The sequence below is a fragment of the Cnephaeus nilssonii genome, assembly GCF_951640355.1.
Source record: "Cnephaeus nilssonii genome assembly, chromosome: 2".
NCBI classification, from domain to species: Eukaryota; Metazoa; Chordata; class Mammalia; order Chiroptera; family Vespertilionidae; genus Cnephaeus; species Cnephaeus nilssonii.
The window spans coordinates 106,813,818-106,835,320 of NC_137073.1; the positions used below are offsets into that span (position 1 = coordinate 106,813,818).

The 21,503-nt window shown below is 41.5% G+C and overlaps 1 protein-coding gene across 1 annotated transcript in view; it reads right to left on the minus strand.

Annotated features, from left to right (window-relative positions):
* The window catches only part of C7 (complement C7), a gene marked incomplete at its 5' end in the record, with an annotated part of 44,754 nt that overhangs the window by 14,001 nt on the left and 9,250 nt on the right, over positions 1–21,503 (minus strand). Inside the window, 10 exons of the mRNA XM_079798182.1 lie at positions 522–609; positions 3,428–3,605; positions 5,786–6,014; positions 8,141–8,307; positions 8,807–8,920; positions 11,492–11,735; positions 12,967–13,143; positions 15,122–15,260; positions 16,208–16,355; positions 19,086–19,227. Of these exons, the coding sequence (XP_079654308.1) occupies positions 522–609; positions 3,428–3,605; positions 5,786–6,014; positions 8,141–8,307; positions 8,807–8,920; positions 11,492–11,735; positions 12,967–13,143; positions 15,122–15,260; positions 16,208–16,355; positions 19,086–19,227 (1,626 nt within the window). The remainder of the gene's footprint in view (positions 1–521; positions 610–3,427; positions 3,606–5,785; positions 6,015–8,140; positions 8,308–8,806; positions 8,921–11,491; positions 11,736–12,966; positions 13,144–15,121; positions 15,261–16,207; positions 16,356–19,085; positions 19,228–21,503) is intronic.

Consider the following 21,503-nt stretch of genomic DNA (forward strand, 5'->3'; position numbering starts at 1 on the left):
CGGTCAAGAGCACATACCCGGATTACAGGCTCAGTCCCCAGTGGACTGCAGGAGGCAGCCGATCAGCGATTCTCTCTCATCATTGATGTTTCTATCTCTCTCTTCCTTTCCCTTCCTCTCTGAAATCAATAAAAATATATTTTTAAAAAAATAAAGTAAAGACTTCTTTCAGTGTAAGAATAGGGGAAGTCCTCATGTTGAAGACCTTGCTTATAGATTCCTATTTTAGTGGGAATGGAAATGTTTAGTTGCCCTCTGTCATGACTGCATTTCTAATTCATTGGGTGGCAATATTGATTTACCTTGCCACAGAAGATGTACTGACTTCTGCAGAATTCTAATCACCTTCGGCCAAAGAACAAAAGTCTAAAACTCTCATCACTAAAACTAGGATGACACATAAAATATGTTTAGCTCTGTTTCCTTGTGGAAGAAGGACATGGATTATGACAACAGTGGAGGTGCAGAACTTGACGCAAAGAGTATGTGTAAAGGAGAAATATATATATCTCATAACCAACTTGAACAAATCCGTTGTCCAAGGCAGGGGGTGGTGGACAGAATTCCTTTGGACCTGAAGGCAAAGGAAAACAATGGGGTTCAAGCAATCTGGAAGAGAAAGAAAACAAAATATAATTAATGTGATGAATTTCCACAATATAATCAATATTTTGCACCACAGCAAAATTTTTATTTGCATCTGAAAGGATTGTGTTCATGTAAGTATGTTAATGTGATATTTTTGTCATTGTCAGGATCAAATATCTGATCACAACCTGTGATAGAAAACTCAAACATAAACTCAGGCTTGCAAAAGATAGTTAAGTGGTCAGTAGTAGGGGGGGGGGGGGGAAACAGCAGAAAGGAAAGTCATTCTTTGGACAATACACCTATTTATGAAACTTTCAGAGGTCACCTGTCTCAGACCTACTTTTTCTCCTTCTGGTTGGTTCTGAAATTCTTTTAACACAGAATTAATTCTGTATTAAAAATAAAGTACCCAGCCCTAGCTGGTTTGGTTCAGTGGATAGAGGGTCAGCCTGTGGACTGAAGGGTCCCGGGTTTGATTCTGGTCAAGGGCACATGCCTGGGTTGTAGGCTCGATCCTCAGTAGGGAGTGTGCAGAAAGAAGTCAAAACATGATTCTCTCTCATCATGGGTGTTTCTAAATCTCTCTCCCGCCAAAACCGGTTTGGCTCAGTGGATAGAGCGTCGGCCTGTGGACTCAAGGGTCCCAGGTTCAATTCCGGTCAAGGGCATGTGCCTTGGTTGCAGGCACATCCCCAATAGGGGGTGTGCAAGAGGCAGCTGATTGATGTTTCTAACTCTGTATCCCTCTCTCTTCCTCTCTGTAAAAAATCAATAAAATATATTAAAAATAAATAAATAAGTCTCTCTTCCTCTTCCTCTCTGAAATCAATAAAAATATATTTTTTTAAAATAAAATGAAAATAAAAATCAATGGAAAAAAATATCCTGTGGTGAGGATTAAGTGAAAGAATGAATGATAAATAAGAGGATACCATTAAATATATGTTGATTGAGCATGTGCTATGTGTCTGGGCTCTTGGCAGTCACTCTCTGGATGTAGTTCACTGTAACCTATGAGACAAGTGGAGCAAACAAAGGCTTGGAGCGTTTGAATAAGTTGTCCAAGATTATAGAGGAAAAAATATCAGGGCTGGATTCATGTCTAATTAGTCAGGCTCTTAAAATCATGCTCTTTCTACTTCTCACAAGGCAAACTCTAGAGGGAGCTCATAATAGTGACAGCAATGACAGCCACCAGGAAGCAATGTTTCCAATAGTGCCTCTGAGGTCCGTGTATTGCCACTATTGCCTGCACTGCAGAGACACGGAACCTGAGGGAAAGCATTAGAAATGGCCTGAGTGCGGCCTCCTTCTGGACTCAGATCCTCAGGCTCTTGCCACCTTCGGAGGAAACTCCGAAATGGGACGTCTTCATCATTTTCCTCTGCATCCTGAGGAGGAGGACATTTTTCCTCCTCTGAGCACCAAGAAGAGTGAAAATCCCTCCAGTGCCTTCCTTAGGGTGCCCCTTCCCGTCAAGATTTATGTCTAAAGGCAGGGGAAGCGATCCAGCGGGCAGCGGCCTCCTGAGGGACCTCCTCTTCCCAGAGGCACCCACCCTGAGGCCCGTGCTCTCTGCTCACCAAATCCCACATGCTTCCCACCTTCCTCCGTCAAGAGGCATTGCTTACGTGAGATGAGGAGGCAGCGAAGACCTGGGAATGAGGCATCACACCTCCAGACACCCAAGGGTCACCCTTTCTTCCACTCCCATGACCTTCACATTATCTGACTAGAACTTGTTGGCAACCCCTGATTGGAAGAGGTTGGTAAGGACAGTGAACACTGTGGGGAGTGGCATAGAAAAACGCTGACCCGGGGGTGCAATTCATCAACTAGACATCTTTGAGAGAGTATTTGCAAGTCCTGGCAACAGGAAGTGAATGTGAAAAGATAGTGGAGATGTTCATCTTCTCGGGTGCTGACATGGAGACACAGGTCATGCTCTTTGATTGCAGTGGTGACCATGAGAACTGCGATATTTTTTGCCAGGTTCATGAGTAAAGATTGGAGGTAGGATGTTTCAATATCAGAAATGATTGAGATTTTAGATCCTTTGCCAAAACGGTGATATATTTGCCACAATTTAACTTCTAGGAACTTAAACTGCTTAAAGCAATTGGATCCCGAAGATTATGGGTGGGGACTTTTTAAAGTATGTCCCTATTCAAGTGCAGATCAGAGAATCCCAACTGAAAGAATCCTGGGCTGACTGAGAAGACAGCTGTGCATTGAGGAAAGGGGCTAACTTAAAGATTCTGACTCCAATTCAGGAGGGACTAAGGCAGTGGAAGGAATCACAACGTGCTATTCCCTCAGTAAAAATTGTTTGACTTTTTAAAAAAACATATTAGTCATCTCAAGCATCTGGCCTTATGGTTCATCCTAAATAAAAAAATAAATAAGGAGTGGTATATCTGAAAAATCATACACCTATTATTGAATACTTACTCTGTGCCAGGCTTAATCTTACCTATATCCTATTACCACTTTATCTACTATGAAGATCTTAATTTTAGAGGTGTGGCAAGGACCTTGCCCAGGGTCACACAGCACGGAGGTGGCCAATCTACTTGATGTCAACACTGCCGCTCTTATCTATGGGGCCAAGCTGCCTCCCAGCTCCCCAGCCTTTTATAACGATGTGTCAGGAAAACTTGAAACATGAGTGCAAGGTGGCCAGGCCAGGCCTCCATCCTTCAACTGACCCCTGTGCTAAAGGGCAAAGCAGCCATCGATAAAAAAAAAAAAAATGGGTATTTCACGTTCAAATCATCTAGTAGCAGCAATCACATAGTCCACACGACTGATGGCCAGGAGGTCTGGTCCCCCTTACCGAAGATTATTCAGCTCCTCGTCTTCCTCTCCACACTGCCTGCTCTCCGACATTTCTCCAATACAGGACGCCCCACCCCCACTGGGAGGCGGGTTATTGCATTCTCGACGCCTTGTTCTCCTTCCTTCAGCACAGGGGCTCCAAGAGGACCAGCAGTTCCAACCTCCATCCACCTTTCCTGGAAGATAAGAGGAAGGTCAGAAAGAACTTGCAGAGGGAGATTCGGAGCTCACTGCGAAACTGCCTGCTCAGTGGTCCTGGGGGGAGGGGATGATCAGGGACTTACTACCTTTGGCGTTATTACTGAGTCCTCTACAATGGCCAGCGGACTCTGCACACTGACCAGGGTTGTCCATACCATGGCTGCATTAACAAACTTCTTGCAACAATATCTTAAATGTGTTTATCATTTTACAACCGTTTCAAAGCACTTCCACGTACATTCCATCATTTATTTACTTCTCACAAGAATGAAGCCAGGTGGGCAGGAGGTCAGTCACCATTTTTGTTTGAAAGGTGTGGAATCTGACACAAAGTGGTTGGATGCCATGCCCAGTGCTATAATGGCTGCCAAGAGCCACATCCAGACTGTGACTGTGTCTTACGACTGAGTTCAGGTTCTTTTCATCACTCCACGGTCTCTCAATAAAGCGAGTAAGTTGCTCTTGTTAAAGCAGTGATAGGGCATGAGAAGGACACAATGTACTGGTACTCCAGGCTGCCAACCCCAGGGCTGGCACTGTGCAAAGTCAGGAAGTGTGTAAGCAGATGAACTGCTTTTCCCTCCTATTAGCATCCTTCTCCAATTCTACACTAGGCACTTCCTCAACCAACCCTGGCACCTTCCACCTTCGGGCTGATGCACGACTCACAGTTCTTTTAGTGTTTCCCCCATTGCATTCCTTGGGGGAGCCAGGGGGGAGCTTGTACCATATTCTAAGAACTTTGCTTTACTAGTTAGAAACTGATCTCAGACACCATTCCCCAAAGCATTGTTTTCCGATAATAAGTGGGTGTGTTTACTGGACCTTAGCTATTTCTACTGTGCAACCTATATCCCTCTTTGCCCCCTATCACACCCCCCACTTCTCAGTTCCACACATCAAAACTAAACTAATTTGTATAATAGTTTCCCATGATCTTCCTTACGCTTTCTTCCATCACTAAAAACTGAGTTAATAAAGTAGTCCCCTGAGTATATTAATAAAGGGTAATAATAGCTTGATATATTATGATTGCTACTCCATTCCTCACCAGCAGGGAGCGCTCCCACTTTTATCAAATGACTGGAAATCCAAACCACAAAGGGGTGGAATCTGAATTTACCAGGAAGGCCAGTAGGGGAGACATTTGGGGGCAAAGATGCCTTCCTGATGCTTGTCTATAAGCAACCATAGTTTAGTCATGTGATTATTCATGGATCAAACATTTAACAAGTGACTTCTATAAAATCAAGCTCTATATCAGGCTCTGGAAATAAAGAAAAAAAATCAAGTCCTGATCTTAAGAAAAGAGCTTTCTAGAGCAGCAGTTGCCAACCGGTGGTCCATGAGGTCCGAAAGGTTGGCGACCACTGTTCTAGAGGAGAGAGACATATAAGTACATATGAAGACAAATATACACAAGTTGTCTCATGCGTGGCCTACTCATAAAGTAACTTCACAGAGCCCTGTTCCAAGTTCTTAAAGCACCAAGCACACAGCAGATGCTCAACAAGCACCCTCAAATAGCTGATGGGCGGGACATAATACAAAACAGAAGCAGAGATGTTTCAAGGAGCTGGCCAGCAGAGAGGTTAGGCAGTGCAAGCCCAACCCCCACAGACCTGGGTTATGACAGAAACTTTCTAGACGACAATGGAAGGATGGGAGGTGTTTGGGGCACTAAGCTAGTCTGATGGCAGATGGGGAATGGTGGCAGGCAGGGTGGGTCTGTTAACTCAGACAGAAAAACAGACACAGCAAAGAGCCTTGACCCCAGGGTCTACCATCTGAACATGGATGAGAGTGGGAGATAGTGAATTAAAATGCCTGGTGAGTCCTACTGGCGTGGCTCAGTGGTTGAGCATCGACCTATGAATCAGGCGGTCCCGGTTTGAGTCCCAGTCAGGGCACATGCCCGGGTTGTGGGCTCAGTCTCCAGGAGGCAGCAGATAGCTGATTCTCTCTCATCTTTGCTGTTTCTATCTCTCTCTCCCTCTCCCTTCCTCTCTGAAATCAATAAAAATATATATATTTTAAATGCCCGGTGAGATTTCCTCCTCTCCATACACCAAGAAGTGCAGTCTCAGGGCCTGGAGGGAAGGGAGTCCCCCTTTCCGTGAGTCCAGCATGACTAGAGACCAGTCAGCGCACTGACCTGCTTCGTCCCCCACGAGGACTCCGTACTCGCAGGCCGCACCGAACGTGTACGGCTTGCAGTGGCACTGGCACGTGGTGCCCTCCACCAGGGCGAGGCCCCCGTTCCGGCAGGGCTGGCAGTGGCAGGGGTCGGACTCATCCAGGTATTCCTCCAGGGCCCGTCTCAGGTAGAGTCTCTTCACCGCAGCGCAGGGGACCTCCTTCACCAGCTCATACAAGGGTGTCAGCTGCACAGGGAAAGACATCCCAGGCACAAGCCAGGGTTGTAGGCCACAGTATTTTTTATTTTTTTATTTTTTTTGGCAGTTAAGCTCAATCCCCATGGAAACACTGACGTTAATTCCAATCGTTTCTTGTTCAAATAAAAAGAGAAAATAATTCACTTTCCTTGCAAGAGAAATCTAGGGAATATTAGGACCAGATAGAGAAGGAAGATTTTTTTGTATCTTGTGTGCATGTATAAAATTCTTAAAACCAACGGGATATCTATTTCCTAGTTATTGAAAGGTTGTTTTGAAGACAATACATTTTCACCCCCGCAGAGGACAGAGGGAAAGGAGGTGCACTTATATTACAGGAAGAGCACGTGCAATTAAAGTTAAAGCTAAATGTCCTGCCGCAGAGAGGAGACCATCCCTCTTTCTCTCTGAAGAAATTTAAAACAGATTTGCACTGTTGCTCTGTGTTGGATATGTCCGATGCTTCGAGACCACAGGGGCGCTGGCTAAGTTTTAACAATCTGCTCACTCAGGAATAAGAAGGCTCTGATTTGTAAAGCGGTGTAACTGCTGGCACCATGGCTGATCACAGGCTACCTCCACGACACAGAGCACAGAACTGGGCAGGGATACACAGAGCACAGAACTGGGCAGGGATGCGCATCGCTGGCTTTGGGGAGAGTCACTCCAAGCTGCCTGCAGCACGCAACTAAGGTTTCCTCGGAGAATCGGTCACATTTCCCCAATCTCTGCCCAAGCTCTTCGGAACCGGATGGCATCATACGGCTGTATAGCTATAACATGCCTCTACTCTCTCTGTTCCTGTCCTGTGCGGCTAATAAATTAGCACAGCTAACTGTGACAACTACTGTCCTATTGGAAAAGTGCAGAGTTGAGAATGAAAAAGAATCTCTGTTCTTCCCTAATCAACAATTCAGGATTTTTGATGATTTGTATGGGATACTGACAATGAAAATAGGCCACATTGACTCTTAACGAGTGGCACTTTGAGATGAGAGTTCCTGGGAAAACTTCCCCCTCCCCCATCACGCTTATTAGGAGGCAAGTGGGTACAATATAGTGTTGGGGGGCAACCTGAGAAGTGATTGTAGTTTTTGAGTTTATATCATGTGTCCAGGTTTCTTAATCTCTGAAGGTCCATTTCACCTGACTCCCATGGCAGGGAACAGCTCATAGAATCAATTCTGCTATAGCATTTGTTTTAAAAATATGAATTTCTTCCATTGAGATGGTCATAGTAAGAAATAATATAAGCCTACCACACACATTTTGCTTTTTGCTTACGTACAATTTTGTCCACAAGAAACACCAGGTGAGCACGAACAACTGCACACGCCTGAACCAAACCACACAGGAATACACAAAACGCACAAACACACACCTCAAACATCCATCCAGTTCACTGCCTATGTGGTAAACTACACCCATCCACATCCCGTGTCAAAGCTGTCTGTCACTTCTGATTGTTCTTCCACTTTACAACCATTCACAAGCTGTAACTGCTCCGTCACCCAGCCTGCCACATTCTCCTAGGTAAAGGGCCACATTCATTACAGTAGACGCACTTCTTAACAGTTGAGCATGTATAAAACTGTGCTGCTGGCTTTTATTTTGTTTTTTTTTTTTATTTTTTGGTGTCTCTATATATTTTTTTTAAATGAGTGTCACAGATTAAATTTTTAGTGTTGTGTCCCTAACCACATTTCCCCCCATAAGCCCTGTAGTCTTTTTATTGTGCAATTTTGCCTAGCTCCCTGATGAATATAATGAGCCTGAATGCCTTCCTCTTGCGAGAATCTATAGCTCCTCTGAATGAGGGGACAAGGAAAACAATCCAATTTAGGGCAAAAGCTCAAAATGCAAATTTTTTCATTAATTTCTCTTGGGATTGACAAGACATTTTATCATTACAACTGAAATATGGACCGGCAAGATAACAAACCTTCTGTTTCTTATGATTATGTATGCATTCCTTTTCTCATACAGAACATAAACTGAACTTCAGAAAACGCTAACCACAGCCTTCCCTGTTTAACCACCTTGATTTAATCTCACTTCCCCAGTGCAAAGCAACAGAACCGCTCTCTGCTGCATGTAAGCGGGGCATCACGCACCTTCTGTTTTATGACCTGGGGAAGTTCGAGCACGGATCCCGCCCAGGAGGAATACCGCTTCTGGTTTCCAGCAGGGTTGTCCAGCTCCAGGAAACTAAGGCCAGACACCAAGGCTGGACGGCCCCCTCTGACAAACGGGTCCCCTCGCAACACGTTGCCCTGAGTCCCTGCACAAGGAGAAATCAAATGAAGGAAGTCAGGATCCACAAATGAAAATGAGAACATAAGCGTGAAACATCTATCAAGTATGAAAACACAACCCGTCCAACTGTGTGACATTCTGGAAAAGGCAAAACCATGGAAACAGTAACAAACAGCAAATAAAAACAAACAACCAGTGGTTTCCAGGGGTGGGCAGTGGGAGAGAGGGAAATGTGGAGCACAGAGGGGTTTTAGGGCAGTGACGTTATTATCTAGGACACTCTAATGCTGGATACATGGCATTATACATTTGTTCAAACCCATAGAAGGTACAATAGCAGGAATGAACCCTCCGGTGAACTGTGGACTTCGGGTGATAATAATGTGTCAATGTAGGTTCATCAGTTATGACCAATGTCCCTTTTGGGACACCTGCTAAAATGTCAAAGGACTTTGGTGACCAAGAATGAACCAGAGAGGGATGGAGGTGGAGCTTGTAGTGCATACTGCCAGCTTCTCATTTACCTGAAGCCCATTTTAAAGCATCTTGCAGCTCCTTGCATTTGCTTGAAGAATGTTGAACAAACACATAGTTTGCACTTTGGAATGAACATTTCTTCATATTTATTGAACTAACACCTGTTGGGGAAAATTAAAAGGTGCTTAGTTTCTGTATTTGCTGAAGACCTTTGAGATGTAGCCAGGTGTGAGGATCAGCGGATGTTTCCTACTACTGAGCCCGTCTAATCAAGAGTGACCTGATATGGACATTTCCAGTGCACTACAAGAGCGAAGGGTCAAAAAGGGGATGTATGACTTATGTCTGATATTAAACAAAGGAACAGAGTCTACACTTACTTTCAAATGGTTGCGCCAATATTGGCTCCTATTAATTTTGACCAGAGAGAGAAGGAGTTGCTGGTGATTTCTACATGAAACAGCAGACGGAGCAGAAGGTAAATACCCCAAGGAGTGATACATTTCACCCATCCATAGTCAGCTTTTCAGGCATAAAGCAAATCGACAAAAGTAGACTGTGATGGCCTCCAGCCATCTCCTGGAGACCCCAAAAGCTGGATTCTGGTTCTTCAGCAATTAATTCCTAAAACGCTAGTTCTGCAGCCTTTGTCTCTCCATCTTTAACATCGCTAGTTTCTAACATTTCCTTCCCCTGACTCAGAACCTTTGTATGTGAAAATTACCACTCACTATCCAATGCCTTTATTTTTTTTTAATGAGGACCAATAATAAAGTGTGGAAAGATGTTTTTCTTATATAATTTTATTAAACATAATAACCTCAATATTTCTTAAAGAACAATTGGGGGTATATACAGGGTGGGGCAAAAGTAAGGTTACAGTTGTTTACATGGAAAATAATACAATAACTAGTAAATAATAACATAAGAATAAACTGTGTTTTATGTACTCAAAACTGTAAACCTACTTTTGCCCCCACCCTGTATTATATCCCAGGAGATTTTACTCAAAAGAATACTTTTACCGACTTGAAAAGCTTTTTAAAAAATTATCTCCATTTCTTTTAAATGCTAAAAAAAAATAAAGGCAGTAAACTTTTCTAGATTAATTTTCCAAGGAAATATTGTCTCTGTTGCTGCTACAAAAACCTGTGCTTGTGCAATTTATTTCCAACCTGAGAAGTCAGGAAAGTTCCAATATTACTTAAATGTTAATTGGTAAAAATCAAGCCCAAAGGAAAAAACTAGGCAATGGAAACAGGAAAATATGGCAGTTCACCCCCAAGAGAGACTACAAGACCTCCTCTGAACTCATGAAGAAGTCTTACTCTCACTCACCCTGAAACTCATCATGAGAAGTCTTACTCTCACTCACCCTGAAACTACTGTAAGTCTGGGGAACTGCCTTGCATTCTCTCTGGTAAAAATATAATGAGACAATCGGGAACATTTGCACATGATTTCCTAATGACGGGTATATCAAGTAGACACCTGACCTGAATCCTGCAGGATCAAATTTTAAACCTATTGTTCTAATTTTACCACCATATTTTAGTAGCAGCTATTTATTAATTATTTCTTGTTATAGAATAGTAAACGAACTGTGCTGCCTAACATTTTTAAAATGCTGCTTTAATGAAATATTTAAACGTTTTTTTAAGAAAAGGAGTCTGACTCTCCTCCGAGGTTATAAGGGCATCTTGACTGATAAGAAGCATCCTGAGGATGCTTGGAATGAAGAAGGAGGTGTGGGCATCAGCTTAAGGGCAAAGTTGGGAAGGGACAGGTTTTCCTGGGAACATTAGTAAACCAAGGCCAAAGGTCTCTGGAGAGGGAGAGTGGATACGAAGACACCACTCTCTCCCTTCCCACATCGGGGCATCTGGTGAGAATCTGCAAAATGAGAACTCAGTGGCATGCTCTGATTCCAGCAAAAACAAGGCATTCCTATCAGACGCGTAGCAGAAGGAAAAAACTAAGTTGGCTCTGGAGCCAGTTAGACATTCTTACGACCAATATATATACTCTTTCACAGGTCTCCATTTCTCAGTCTGTGGGACAAGAACTAGAGTGGCTGTCTCACTGGGTAACAGTGAGGGTCATTGCTAAAGCATGTAACTTGGCCCAGCTAGCGTAGCTCAGTGGTTGAGCATTGACCTATGAACCAGGAGGTCACGGTTCAATTCCCGGTGAGGGCACATGCCTGGTTGCAGGCTGGCTCCCCAGTGTGGGGGCATGCAGGAGGCAGCCAATCAATGATTCTCTCTCATCGCTGATGTTTCTATCTCTCTCTCCCCCTCCCTTCCTCTCTGAAATCAATAGAAACATATTTTTAAAAAAAGAAACAAAAAATTCCACACTTAAAAAAATACAAAACAAAACATTGATTTCTGTAATAATGGTCAATTCCTCATTAGCTTCCATTGAGGAATAATATGTAATCTGAGAAATGGGAAAGGTTGAAAGATGTTCTAAAAACCCAGTCAACATCCTCTCTAGATAACCGATGATGATAATGGATTAACTCACATTTCAGGGCACTAAAAGAGTCGGCAGGCTTTTCTTAAAGCCTGTAAGATTTTGAATAAAATGTAATGGATTCGTGCCATTTGGGATGCCTTTGTAATTTAATTTCTATTTGTCTTATTTTAGAGCTTTAAAGTTTAACTCCATGTTATTCCCCATTACAATTCCCACAATGCTTTTACATAAAATTTTAAAAAATACCCTACCACTTTGTTTCATTTTTTCTGTGTCCACATAAAAGAGAACTTTGTACTCTCCTCCTAAGGATCCAGACTGCAGAAAATGTGTCCCATACTTTTCGATTAATTGTCGGTAGGCGCTGTAGTCATACAGAGAGGGGAGGTAGGAGAGTTCCCTCCAGAACGGCTCAGCGAGTTGTAAAAATTCTGGATTGTTATTGATGAACTGAGCCACTTCCACAGTGTTCTGAAGAACCAACAATTGATAACTCTGTGGGAAGAGGAAACAGTAAAAGGAGTTTTAGGTGCAAGATGAAAAGGTAATGGTCATAGTTCCCTGTCCAATGTCTCCATCAACTGCCTCTTCCTCAGCTGCCACCTTCCACCCAGTCAATATGAAGTTTAATTCTGCTGCATGACAAGGTCTCTTCTGGGCCCACTCACTTGAAGCAATCCAAGAAATTTTTGGAATCCCAAATAGGAATAATACCTGAGGGATGTCATGGTATCTTCTTTTATACATGACCTTTAAAACCCATGACCAAGTTGTTAATGTAGTTTGTCAACTACAAAAAGAGAACCAACTTCATTAAATGCTAGATAATTTCACAAATAAGTATATAAAATAATGTGTCCTTAGGGTCCACATCTTAGGGTGGCCCTATAATGATCTCCCATACTGAAGCATTTATAAATTAAGCCACTTTACAATGAGGTCTTTTAATTACTTCCTAAGCATCTTTTGATGATGTTCAAGAAAGATCTATCTTATACCAAATCCTCACTTATGTGAACAATATGGATATGGCCAATGTTTTTATAGCTCATATTTCCACAGCTTCTTAGTCATAAAACCAATAAAATATACTTTTATACCTTTCTTATGTGATTTATTAATCAAGTTACTTACTTTAAGAATGAGATAAAATATGCAGATTATAAATGATGATCAGCCTGAAATTTTTTTCAACAATAAGTGTGTATCAAGCAGTACAATTCATGTCAACTGTTTAGATTACCTGAGATGAAAGTTTTGATGTTTCAAAACAACAAAGTACCTTAAGTCTTTTAACTTCCTTATGTGAAAATTTTGGTATCTCAAAAGTAATAAAGTATTTTAAATCTTTTCTATAATTGGCATTTAGGGAGCATATATTAATTGGATTTTTAAAATTATAATTATAACACTTAAAATAGTATCATCAGTAATCATGGATGAGAAATTTAGAAAAGTTTTAACTAGAAGATTTGAAAGTAAGCTTTTCCCTAGATTTTCAAATAAGTACAAATACTTTAATGGAAAAATGAAAGTACAAATAAATATACCAAAGAGAATTAACAAGTGGAGATCATACCTTTTAAAGAAATGTATTTTCTCTTTGAGGAAGATACTATTGCCCTATTTAAAAAATGAAAGCTGATCCTTTTGGTAAACACTTTTGTCAATGTTACAAGTAACTAAACTGGTAAAATATGGAGAAGTTAACTTATTTCATACTAACCTTTTTCTTCTGATTTTCCATGTAATTTGGTTTACTATTGTATGAGGAAGAAGAAGATGATGACAATCCTAAAAAGGAGCGTTTCCTTGTAGATGATGAAGTCACTGTGGATGTTTGTTTTACATAAGACCAGCTACTGTTGTAAAATTCATAATTAAAATCATTATTTATTTTCACCTATAAAGAAAATGAAAAATTTTGCTCTAACCAAATTAAGACCTTGGACATAATCAAGAACCTTTTATCATAGATTCTTTAATATGGATACTTGCTTCCTACAATCTCCTAAAGACAAAGGCCTTTATTGACACAAAACAAGTGTGCCTTGCCCCGGCCAGTGTGGCTCAGTTGGTTGAGTGTTGTCCTGTGCACTGAAAGGTCACTGATTTGATTCCCGGTCAGGGCATATACCAAAGTTGCAGACTCCATCCCAGGGCAGGGTGTGTACAGAAGGCAACTGATCAATGTATCCCTCTCTCTACCTCTCCCTTCTTCTCTCTCTAAAATCAATAAAAACATATAAAAAATAAACAACAACTATGCTTCTCATTAAGACCAGGCCTGCATGAATGTAAGGAATGAAGTTTATTCTGTAATTACTCTTTGTGAAGCCGGAAACATGGTATCAATAATGGCAATCCCAAGCGCTTCTCAAAATACATCTGTGGGATACCCAGTCGGGGGCGTGCAGAAGGCAGCTAATCAATGATTCTCTCTCATCATTGATGTTTCTGTCTCTCCCTCTCCCTTCATCTCTGAAATCAATAAAAATATATTTTTTAAAAATATACATCTGTGTACAAACATCTTCCATTTTCCTTTACAGTGAACATTTAGCTCAGAATTGAGCAAATTAACAAGGCTATACTAAAAAAGAACTACAAAGCATTTGCTTCTTGATATATTTTTTTGTCTAACAGAGAGGTACAGAGATGAAAATAGGTTACATCATGCAATCAAATTACTTGGATTTTGTTTTGGAACATTCTATGTGATTCCGTAGTGTGTTTAACTTTCCAATTTTGTACAATTTATGCGAGTAAGCCTCTTAGCTCCTTAGTTCAGCCATCTACTCTACACATAACTAACTGCAAGAATCATCTTTTTTCAAGGTAGTATGATCTTCTTAAATTTGCCTTAATTACATAAGAAACAGTTGGAAACAGCAATAAAAATGCCACCTACATCATCATAAATGAAATTCAAAGCCATAATTTTGATTAAAAAAGACAATCCATGGAAGAACATATACTATATGCACTATTTATATAAAGGGCCCAAAACAGTCAAAATGAAACTACAAATTTTTATTTGGAGACAAAGACACAGGGAATAGACATATACAGAAAAACAAGGAAATTATTAATACAAAAGGCAAGATAGCGATGCCTTAGGGAGGTAGGGAGAGGAGGACTGAGCAGAGAGGGGTAAGCGAGAACCTTTAAGTCACTGGTAATCTATTTCTTTAGGTGTGTGACAGGCATATATGGGTATTTGTTCTATTAGTTTTTCCACAATTGCACATATATGTTATTCACATTCTCTTGTACATATTAAATCTTTCACAGTTTGAAAAATAAAAACATGTTTCTGAGGAAATGATCATACCAGGGCCTTGACTTTTAACACCCATGCTAGGACAGACCAGGTGGTCCTGAGCCCACACGGAGTAGAGGCCAAATGAAAATGAGGCAAAAGGATATTTCAGAACAAATGACACAAGTACCCTTGCCCCATGCTCTAGGGTTACATAATGGGTATTCTTTATAGATATATTTGTTTTTATTGATTTTAGAGAGAGAGGAGGGGAAAGGGTAGAGAGATAGAAACATCGATAAGTGAGAAACATCCATGCGCTGCCTCTTGCACACCCCACACTGGGGATCGAGCCCGCAACCCGGGCATGTGCCCTGACTGGGAATAGAATCATGACCTCTTGGTTCATAGGTTGACGCTCAACCACTGAGCCACCCCAGCCAGGCTGGGTATTCTTTTTTTAAGTCCATATAAAACATTTATAAGAATTGACCACATAGTAGGCACAAGTAAGCTCTCTGCAAATACCCCCCCCCCAAAAAAATATAGATCGTGTAAATAATGATTTCTGGCAACAAGTCACAGGTTGGAAATAAGTAAAGTCAATGTAATTCAGTACCTCGAATGTGTAGGAGAGGACATTGGCACTCAGCCTGTAGTAGTCTGGTTTATCCCCACTGAACACCTTTCTGCACTGACCGCCGAAACTTTTCGTGTTGATGACTCTGCTCCGGAACTGGCCGGTGAGTGCATTGTAACTGTTGTGGGGTGTTTTTTTAACAGGAAGAACAGATGGTTAAAAATCAGAAATAGCACTTGCTGGAAAAGGCGTCATCAGAGAACTCTAGAAATACATTACAGTTAAGTATGTCTTTGAAAGAGAGCTCATATAAAGAGGACAGGATTCTCGTGCATACCATACGTTCTCCAGCCTCCCTTGCTTGGTATGGTAGCTAAAGCTAACATCTGGGAAAATCCAACCTCTTTCAGCCTAAGCACATGTTTGGGAAATACACGTCCTTGTGTAGCTATGGCAACAGTTGGCTTTGAATTGAATCTACAGATAAAACCAATACAATTACGATTACCTTTGAGGAGAGAGAGCACTCTACAAAGAATTTCAACTGATTGCCTCTTAGCATGTTGCCTGGTGTCCTCTTTAGGGTAATTTTATCACTTCTCTGTGAATGCATTTTGAAATATCATAGAAAAAATCACATCTATCATTCTATAATAGATTATTTTAAAGCCTTGAAATCTTAACTTGGGTCTGACCTTAAAAATTCTTCAGAATTCTTTTTGAAAAGACAAACACAGGATTGTCTCAACTTTACTTGGAAATAAAAGTCCCCAGCTCATCTGAGCAATCACTTTTTAGCCTGCATATTCCAATATACTGCTCTCTCTCGCTCTCCTCTCTCTCTCTCCCTCTCTCTCCAACAGGGTGACCGACTATTTGGATTTTCCCAGCTCTGTGAGGTTTTCTTGTATGCAAGACTTTCGGTGCTTAAATCAGTACAGTCCTGGGACAATTGTTCACTCCATATTTTACTGCATATGTATTTATGGGTATACAGATAGAAATTAAAAAATTGTTGGCTATTAGGTGATTTGCTATTAGACTTACCAAAAAATAATAACAAAACAAAACAAAATGAAGAATTATAACCCACCAATATGCACAGGTGGCTGCCTAGCCCCTTACCCAATTCCAGTAAGTTCAATGTTGGGAGGAGGTTTATCGAGGTCACAGGAACGTCTGCTGTCTGTGTCCTCACATCCATCCTCATCAGTGCCATCTTCATCACAGTCAGAATCCCCGTTGCAAACCAGAGACTTGCTGATGCACTGGCCTGACCACGAGAAAAGCAACCACACAAAAATAAAGGAGGGGAGAAAGGAAACCACCACGTGGGATCAAAACGTCTGCCCGCAGCCCCCAGCATGCACTGGCAGTTCAGTGTGAATTCAACATCCATCCTCAGCATGTCCGGGAAGGACTGGTGATTATTTTGGTCCTCATTTTGCAACACACAAAATTGACTCTGACCTTGGCCAGACACAAAACTGAAAATAAAGCCTGAATTCCAATTCCAGGCTCTCACTCATGAGTATCAAGCAGTTTGTCTGAGTCCTTCTAAACCAGACGATGCCAACCACTGGGAGGACAGATTGACCTCCTGCCCTTGAACTTTTGGTTTCTTTTCTGGAATCATTGACCAAGATGCCAAAGTTCTGCTTTTCTTGGTGACTTAGATGTATGAGCTTTGAGAGCATGGGAACCGAGCCACAAGGTTACAGCTCAACATTAGCACCTACTCTGTCCAAGAGACTCTTCTGGGTGTGGGGATACAGTATGAATAAAAATGGTATTTGTTAGGTTTTTAATACATTTTGCAATGTCACAGGAATTATATAAAGACATAGATCATTACAATTCAACAACATGATTGTCACAGTAGACATAAGCGCAGGGTTCCCAGGATGCACTGGAGGGTATAAGTGATCAAACCCCCGCCAACCTCCCCAGCATCCTCTGCAGCCACTCGGCTAGCTTCCCATGCCCTAGTCATCCTGGATCACTTCCATGAATAAAGGCCAGGCTTTCGCTCGTCTCCACTGACCTTGCACTTACAGTTCTCTCAGCCCAGAGGGTTTCCTCTACCTACCACCTGCTTGTCTTCAAGAATCAAATGACACCTGATCTCCTTTCAGAAACCATCCCTACCCTGCAGGCTACAATGCACGTCCTTCCTCTTGTCCCCATAGTGTGCATTGCACACGCTGTCCTGACAGGATTGCACACACCCACTATGCTGTCCCTCAAGCCCATGCAGCAAACATTTGTTGAGGGTGTACCAGGCATTCCAGATGCAAAAACCACATAGGATACAGGCTGGGGCAAAAGTCGGTTTACAGTTGTTCATATGGAAAATACAATAATTAATAAATAAATAATAATGCAAGAACAAACTCTGTGTTTTGCATACTCATAACTCTAAACCTACTTTTGACCACCCTGTATGTCTTCAAAGAGTTCAGTCTGGCCCTAGTCGGTTTGGCTCAGTGGATAGAGTGTAGGCCTGTGGGCTGAAAGGTCCCGGGTTCAATTCCAGTCAAGGGCACATGCCTGGGTTGGGGGCTCAATCCCCAGTAGGGGACGTGCAGGAGGCAGCCGATCAATGATTCTCTCTCATCATTGATATTTCTCTCCCTCTCCCTTCCTCTCTAAAATCAATAAAAATATATTTTTTAAAAAAAGAGTTCAGTCTGCCAAGAGACATCCAGGCCAACCAATACTCCAGATTACAGATGTGCATAGGAAACACGGAAGTGATTTGTTAGTTAGTTCTCTTGGTTAGAAGTTTAGGGAAGGCTTCTCAAAGGAGGTGTCATGTAATTTGGGTTTTGAAAGTAAAATAGGAGTTTGACAAGTATTTCTAAGGAACACTTCAAACACAGGGATTATTTATGTACTATTCTGTCCATAAAACTTTAAATTTTTTTTTGAGGGAAGAGGCTATGTGTTTTATTTCTAAATCCACAACACTTATCACTATATCTGGAACATAACAAGAATAATAAATGCTTGCTGAAGCTTGTTGAGTTAATCTTACTGCACAAATGCAACATAAACAATAAATCAAATAATAATGGAAAAACTATGTTTCAATCACCCATGCATAAGGGTGACCTGTATTGCTCCTTGATTAGCTATTAGAGTTGCTTTTCTTATAAACATAACTAGAGGCCCAGTGCATGATTGAATCATGCACGTGTAGGGTCCCCTACACGCTTTCGCTTTTCGCGGTGGAGCTGGGTGCCTGTCCGCTGGTGCACCAGGCCTTTCAGAAGCCTCCGGCTCAGCGGAGGCTTCTGAAAGGCCTGGTGCCAAAGCAGACAGGCACCCAGCTCCCCCACTTTTGATGGTCCGCGGCCACTGAGGGGGGCTACCCTGCTGTTGAGAGGCGTGCCTCTCAACAGCCGCTGAGGGGGGCTGCCGCGGACACCTGGCTACCCTGCCATTGAGAGGCGCAGCTGGGTGTCTGCGGCAGGCCCCCTCAGCGGCCGCGGATCTGGCCGTTGAGAGGCACAGAGGCAGGAGTCCCGCCCCCTGCGCCTATCAACAGCAGGGTAGCCCCCCTCAGTGGCAGCGGATCCGTGCCTCTCAATGGCCGGATAGGCCACCCCGAGTCCCTTCCCCCAGCCTCCCGCCGCCCAATCGTGGGCGTAGCAGAGTGATGGTAATTTACATGTTACTCTATTATTAGATAGGATAATGATTTTGGTAGTAACATTGTTTTTCCCCAGTCTCAGTGTAATGCCAAGATGTTTGGTTCTGCCAATTGTCTTTTTTTTCCCAAAGAGGCAAAGAATCTTCCCACTTTTATTACCATATGCCTTCCTTTACATTTAAAAGAATAATAGTTGAGTGTGATTATCATGCCAATAACAATGATACTGATATTTGAGGAAAATTAATTTATAGATCAGTATAAATTCAGTAAAATTCAACAAATACGTACCGAGCAATTTAAACAAATAATATTTGAATTTACACTCTGCCTATGGAAAACCAGTACCTGAAAAACACCGGAAACGCTCTCCACATCCCTCTTCCGTTGGACATCCTTGTGTAGGTTCACATGATTGTGTCTGAAAAGCACTTCCGGCACAAGGTTGGCCACCATACTGTGCATAAACATCAATCATCCGCCTGCGAATCTAAACAAAGAACAGGTAGTGCTTATCGATAGCTCCAGATGCCTTTATCTGAGAAATAAAACCTGAGAAACATTAATACAATTGGAGAAATAATGTCTGGGAAATGGTCCAGGATCCCACAGAAGTAAAACCTACAAAATCAATGAACCCACAGACCCACTTGTCCTTGAGTCCAGTGACACGTGGGTTATTATTACAGATAATATATTATATTTATATATATGTATGTATATATTTACTCTCAGGAGTGAGTGCTAAAAAAAAAAATAGAGTCTTTAAGAAAGTAACCTGAAAGAATTATTTGGGTAAACATGTATGCAAATAGAGTGAAATATAGAAGATTAATGTCTTTGCCAAAGCTTTGTACCAAGAGCTAATTAGAAGGGCAACAATGAATTTGGCTGGAGAGAGGGTTTTGGGAAGAGGGTTGAGATGAGGTGGAGTTATGGGAAACTTTGGAAAAGTGGTAGCAATTGATTTGAACTGAATGTTAACCCTTTGTCAGAAAGGCAAGTCAAGGCAAAACAATCCATATAGAAATGTATTCACATGGAAGTCAAATTTACAAAACAGAAGCCTGGCCGCTGTGGCTAAGTGTTTGAGCATTGACCTCTGAACCAGGATTCCCGGTCAGGGCACGTGCCGGGCTTGCAGGAGGCAGCCAATCGATGTTTCTCTTTCATTGATGTTTCTATCTCCCTCTCTCTTCCTCTCCGAAATGAATAAAAAAAATATATTTTAAAAATTTTTACAAAACAGAAGCCTTAGTAGTCCAAAGGTGAAGCTCTATCTACAATAGGATGTTAAGAAACAATCAAAATCCTTGACGTCTAAAATGGGAACTAGCTCAAAAGCAAACCTCTGAGGAGGTGGGGGGGAAGGAAGGGGGAGGAGGGGAAATTTTAGAAAATCATCAAGCAAATTGAGAAACAACTAATCGTCCTAAAATGCAACAATCAACATGTATCCAATGTTTAAACAACAACAAAAAATATCTACAAAACCCTTTCCCTCCTCAAAGGTGCATCATCAAAGCCTCTTCCTATACTTAGCTCTTCCCCATTAATGAGTAAAATCTGACATTCCAGAGCATGTATCCTTGAGCAAAGACCAACAGGGAAGACTAGATATGTTGAGTCTATTCATCCATATTAAACTGTGGGGATTAGATTTATTAGAAGTGGGGATTCCTTGGGACAAAGGGTCACAGGAATGTGATAGGAACTCTGAGCAGTTTTACATCAGCCTGGGCCTGGCTCTGGCATTTCTCAGTGGGGGATGGGACTCAGTACAGTTTCTTTTTTTATTATTATTATATTTTTATTGATTTCAGAAAGAGAGGAAGGGAGAGGGAGAGATAGAAACATCAGTGATGGTAGAATCAGTGATCAGCTGCCTCTTGCACGCCCCCTACTGGGGATCGAGCCTGCAACCCGGGCATGTGCCCTGACCAAGAAACGTGACCTCCTAGTTCATAGGTTGACACTCAACCACTGAGCCACACCAGCTGGGCTCAGTACAGTTTCTTAATAAGTTTTTAGTTTCTGTATTTAATTGATGAAGACACCCCTCATGTATGGCTGATTAATTTGTCATTCTCTGAAGTTCAAAGCACAGACTGTGTTGTTGTATAAGTGATGTTTTCCCTCCCTGTCTGTCAGGAGGACCTTGATGACTGCTTACGCTCAGCAGTCTCATTCTCACCTGTCAGATTCTGATCTTATGACCCTTTTTTCATTTTCACTTGTCTCTTTCTGGATGGGAATTTTGATTGTATGAGCTAGGATGTATCCATTGCATCATGACCTTCTCTCAACGAGAAAAAATTGCTAATATGAAAAATACCTTCTATCTACTTCTATTTAGTGTTCTTTCTTAACATTTTTAAAATTATAAAAATGTTTTCTGTGGTAGGTGTTTGTCTGATGTTCGCCTTGTTATTCGTGTACTTTTTGGCTTATAATCAGAGTTGTCATCTATTATATTTGCCAGAAGCCAAATTCTGCAATTGTGTAACTTATTTTGTAAATACCACTCACAGAGGTATTAAATAAATGCTTGATGAAAATGATGATTATGATGATGCTTCAAAATTATGTTCTGCAACATGTTTCTGTTGTTCTAATAACTTAAAAAATAAATTTTAAGTACATATTTTTATCCAAACAGCACCACTTCTAAAATAGTTTACAAATATTGAATAATATTGTGCACCTGAAACTATTATAATGTTACATGTCAATAATATTTCAATAAAAAATATTTGAACATTCAAA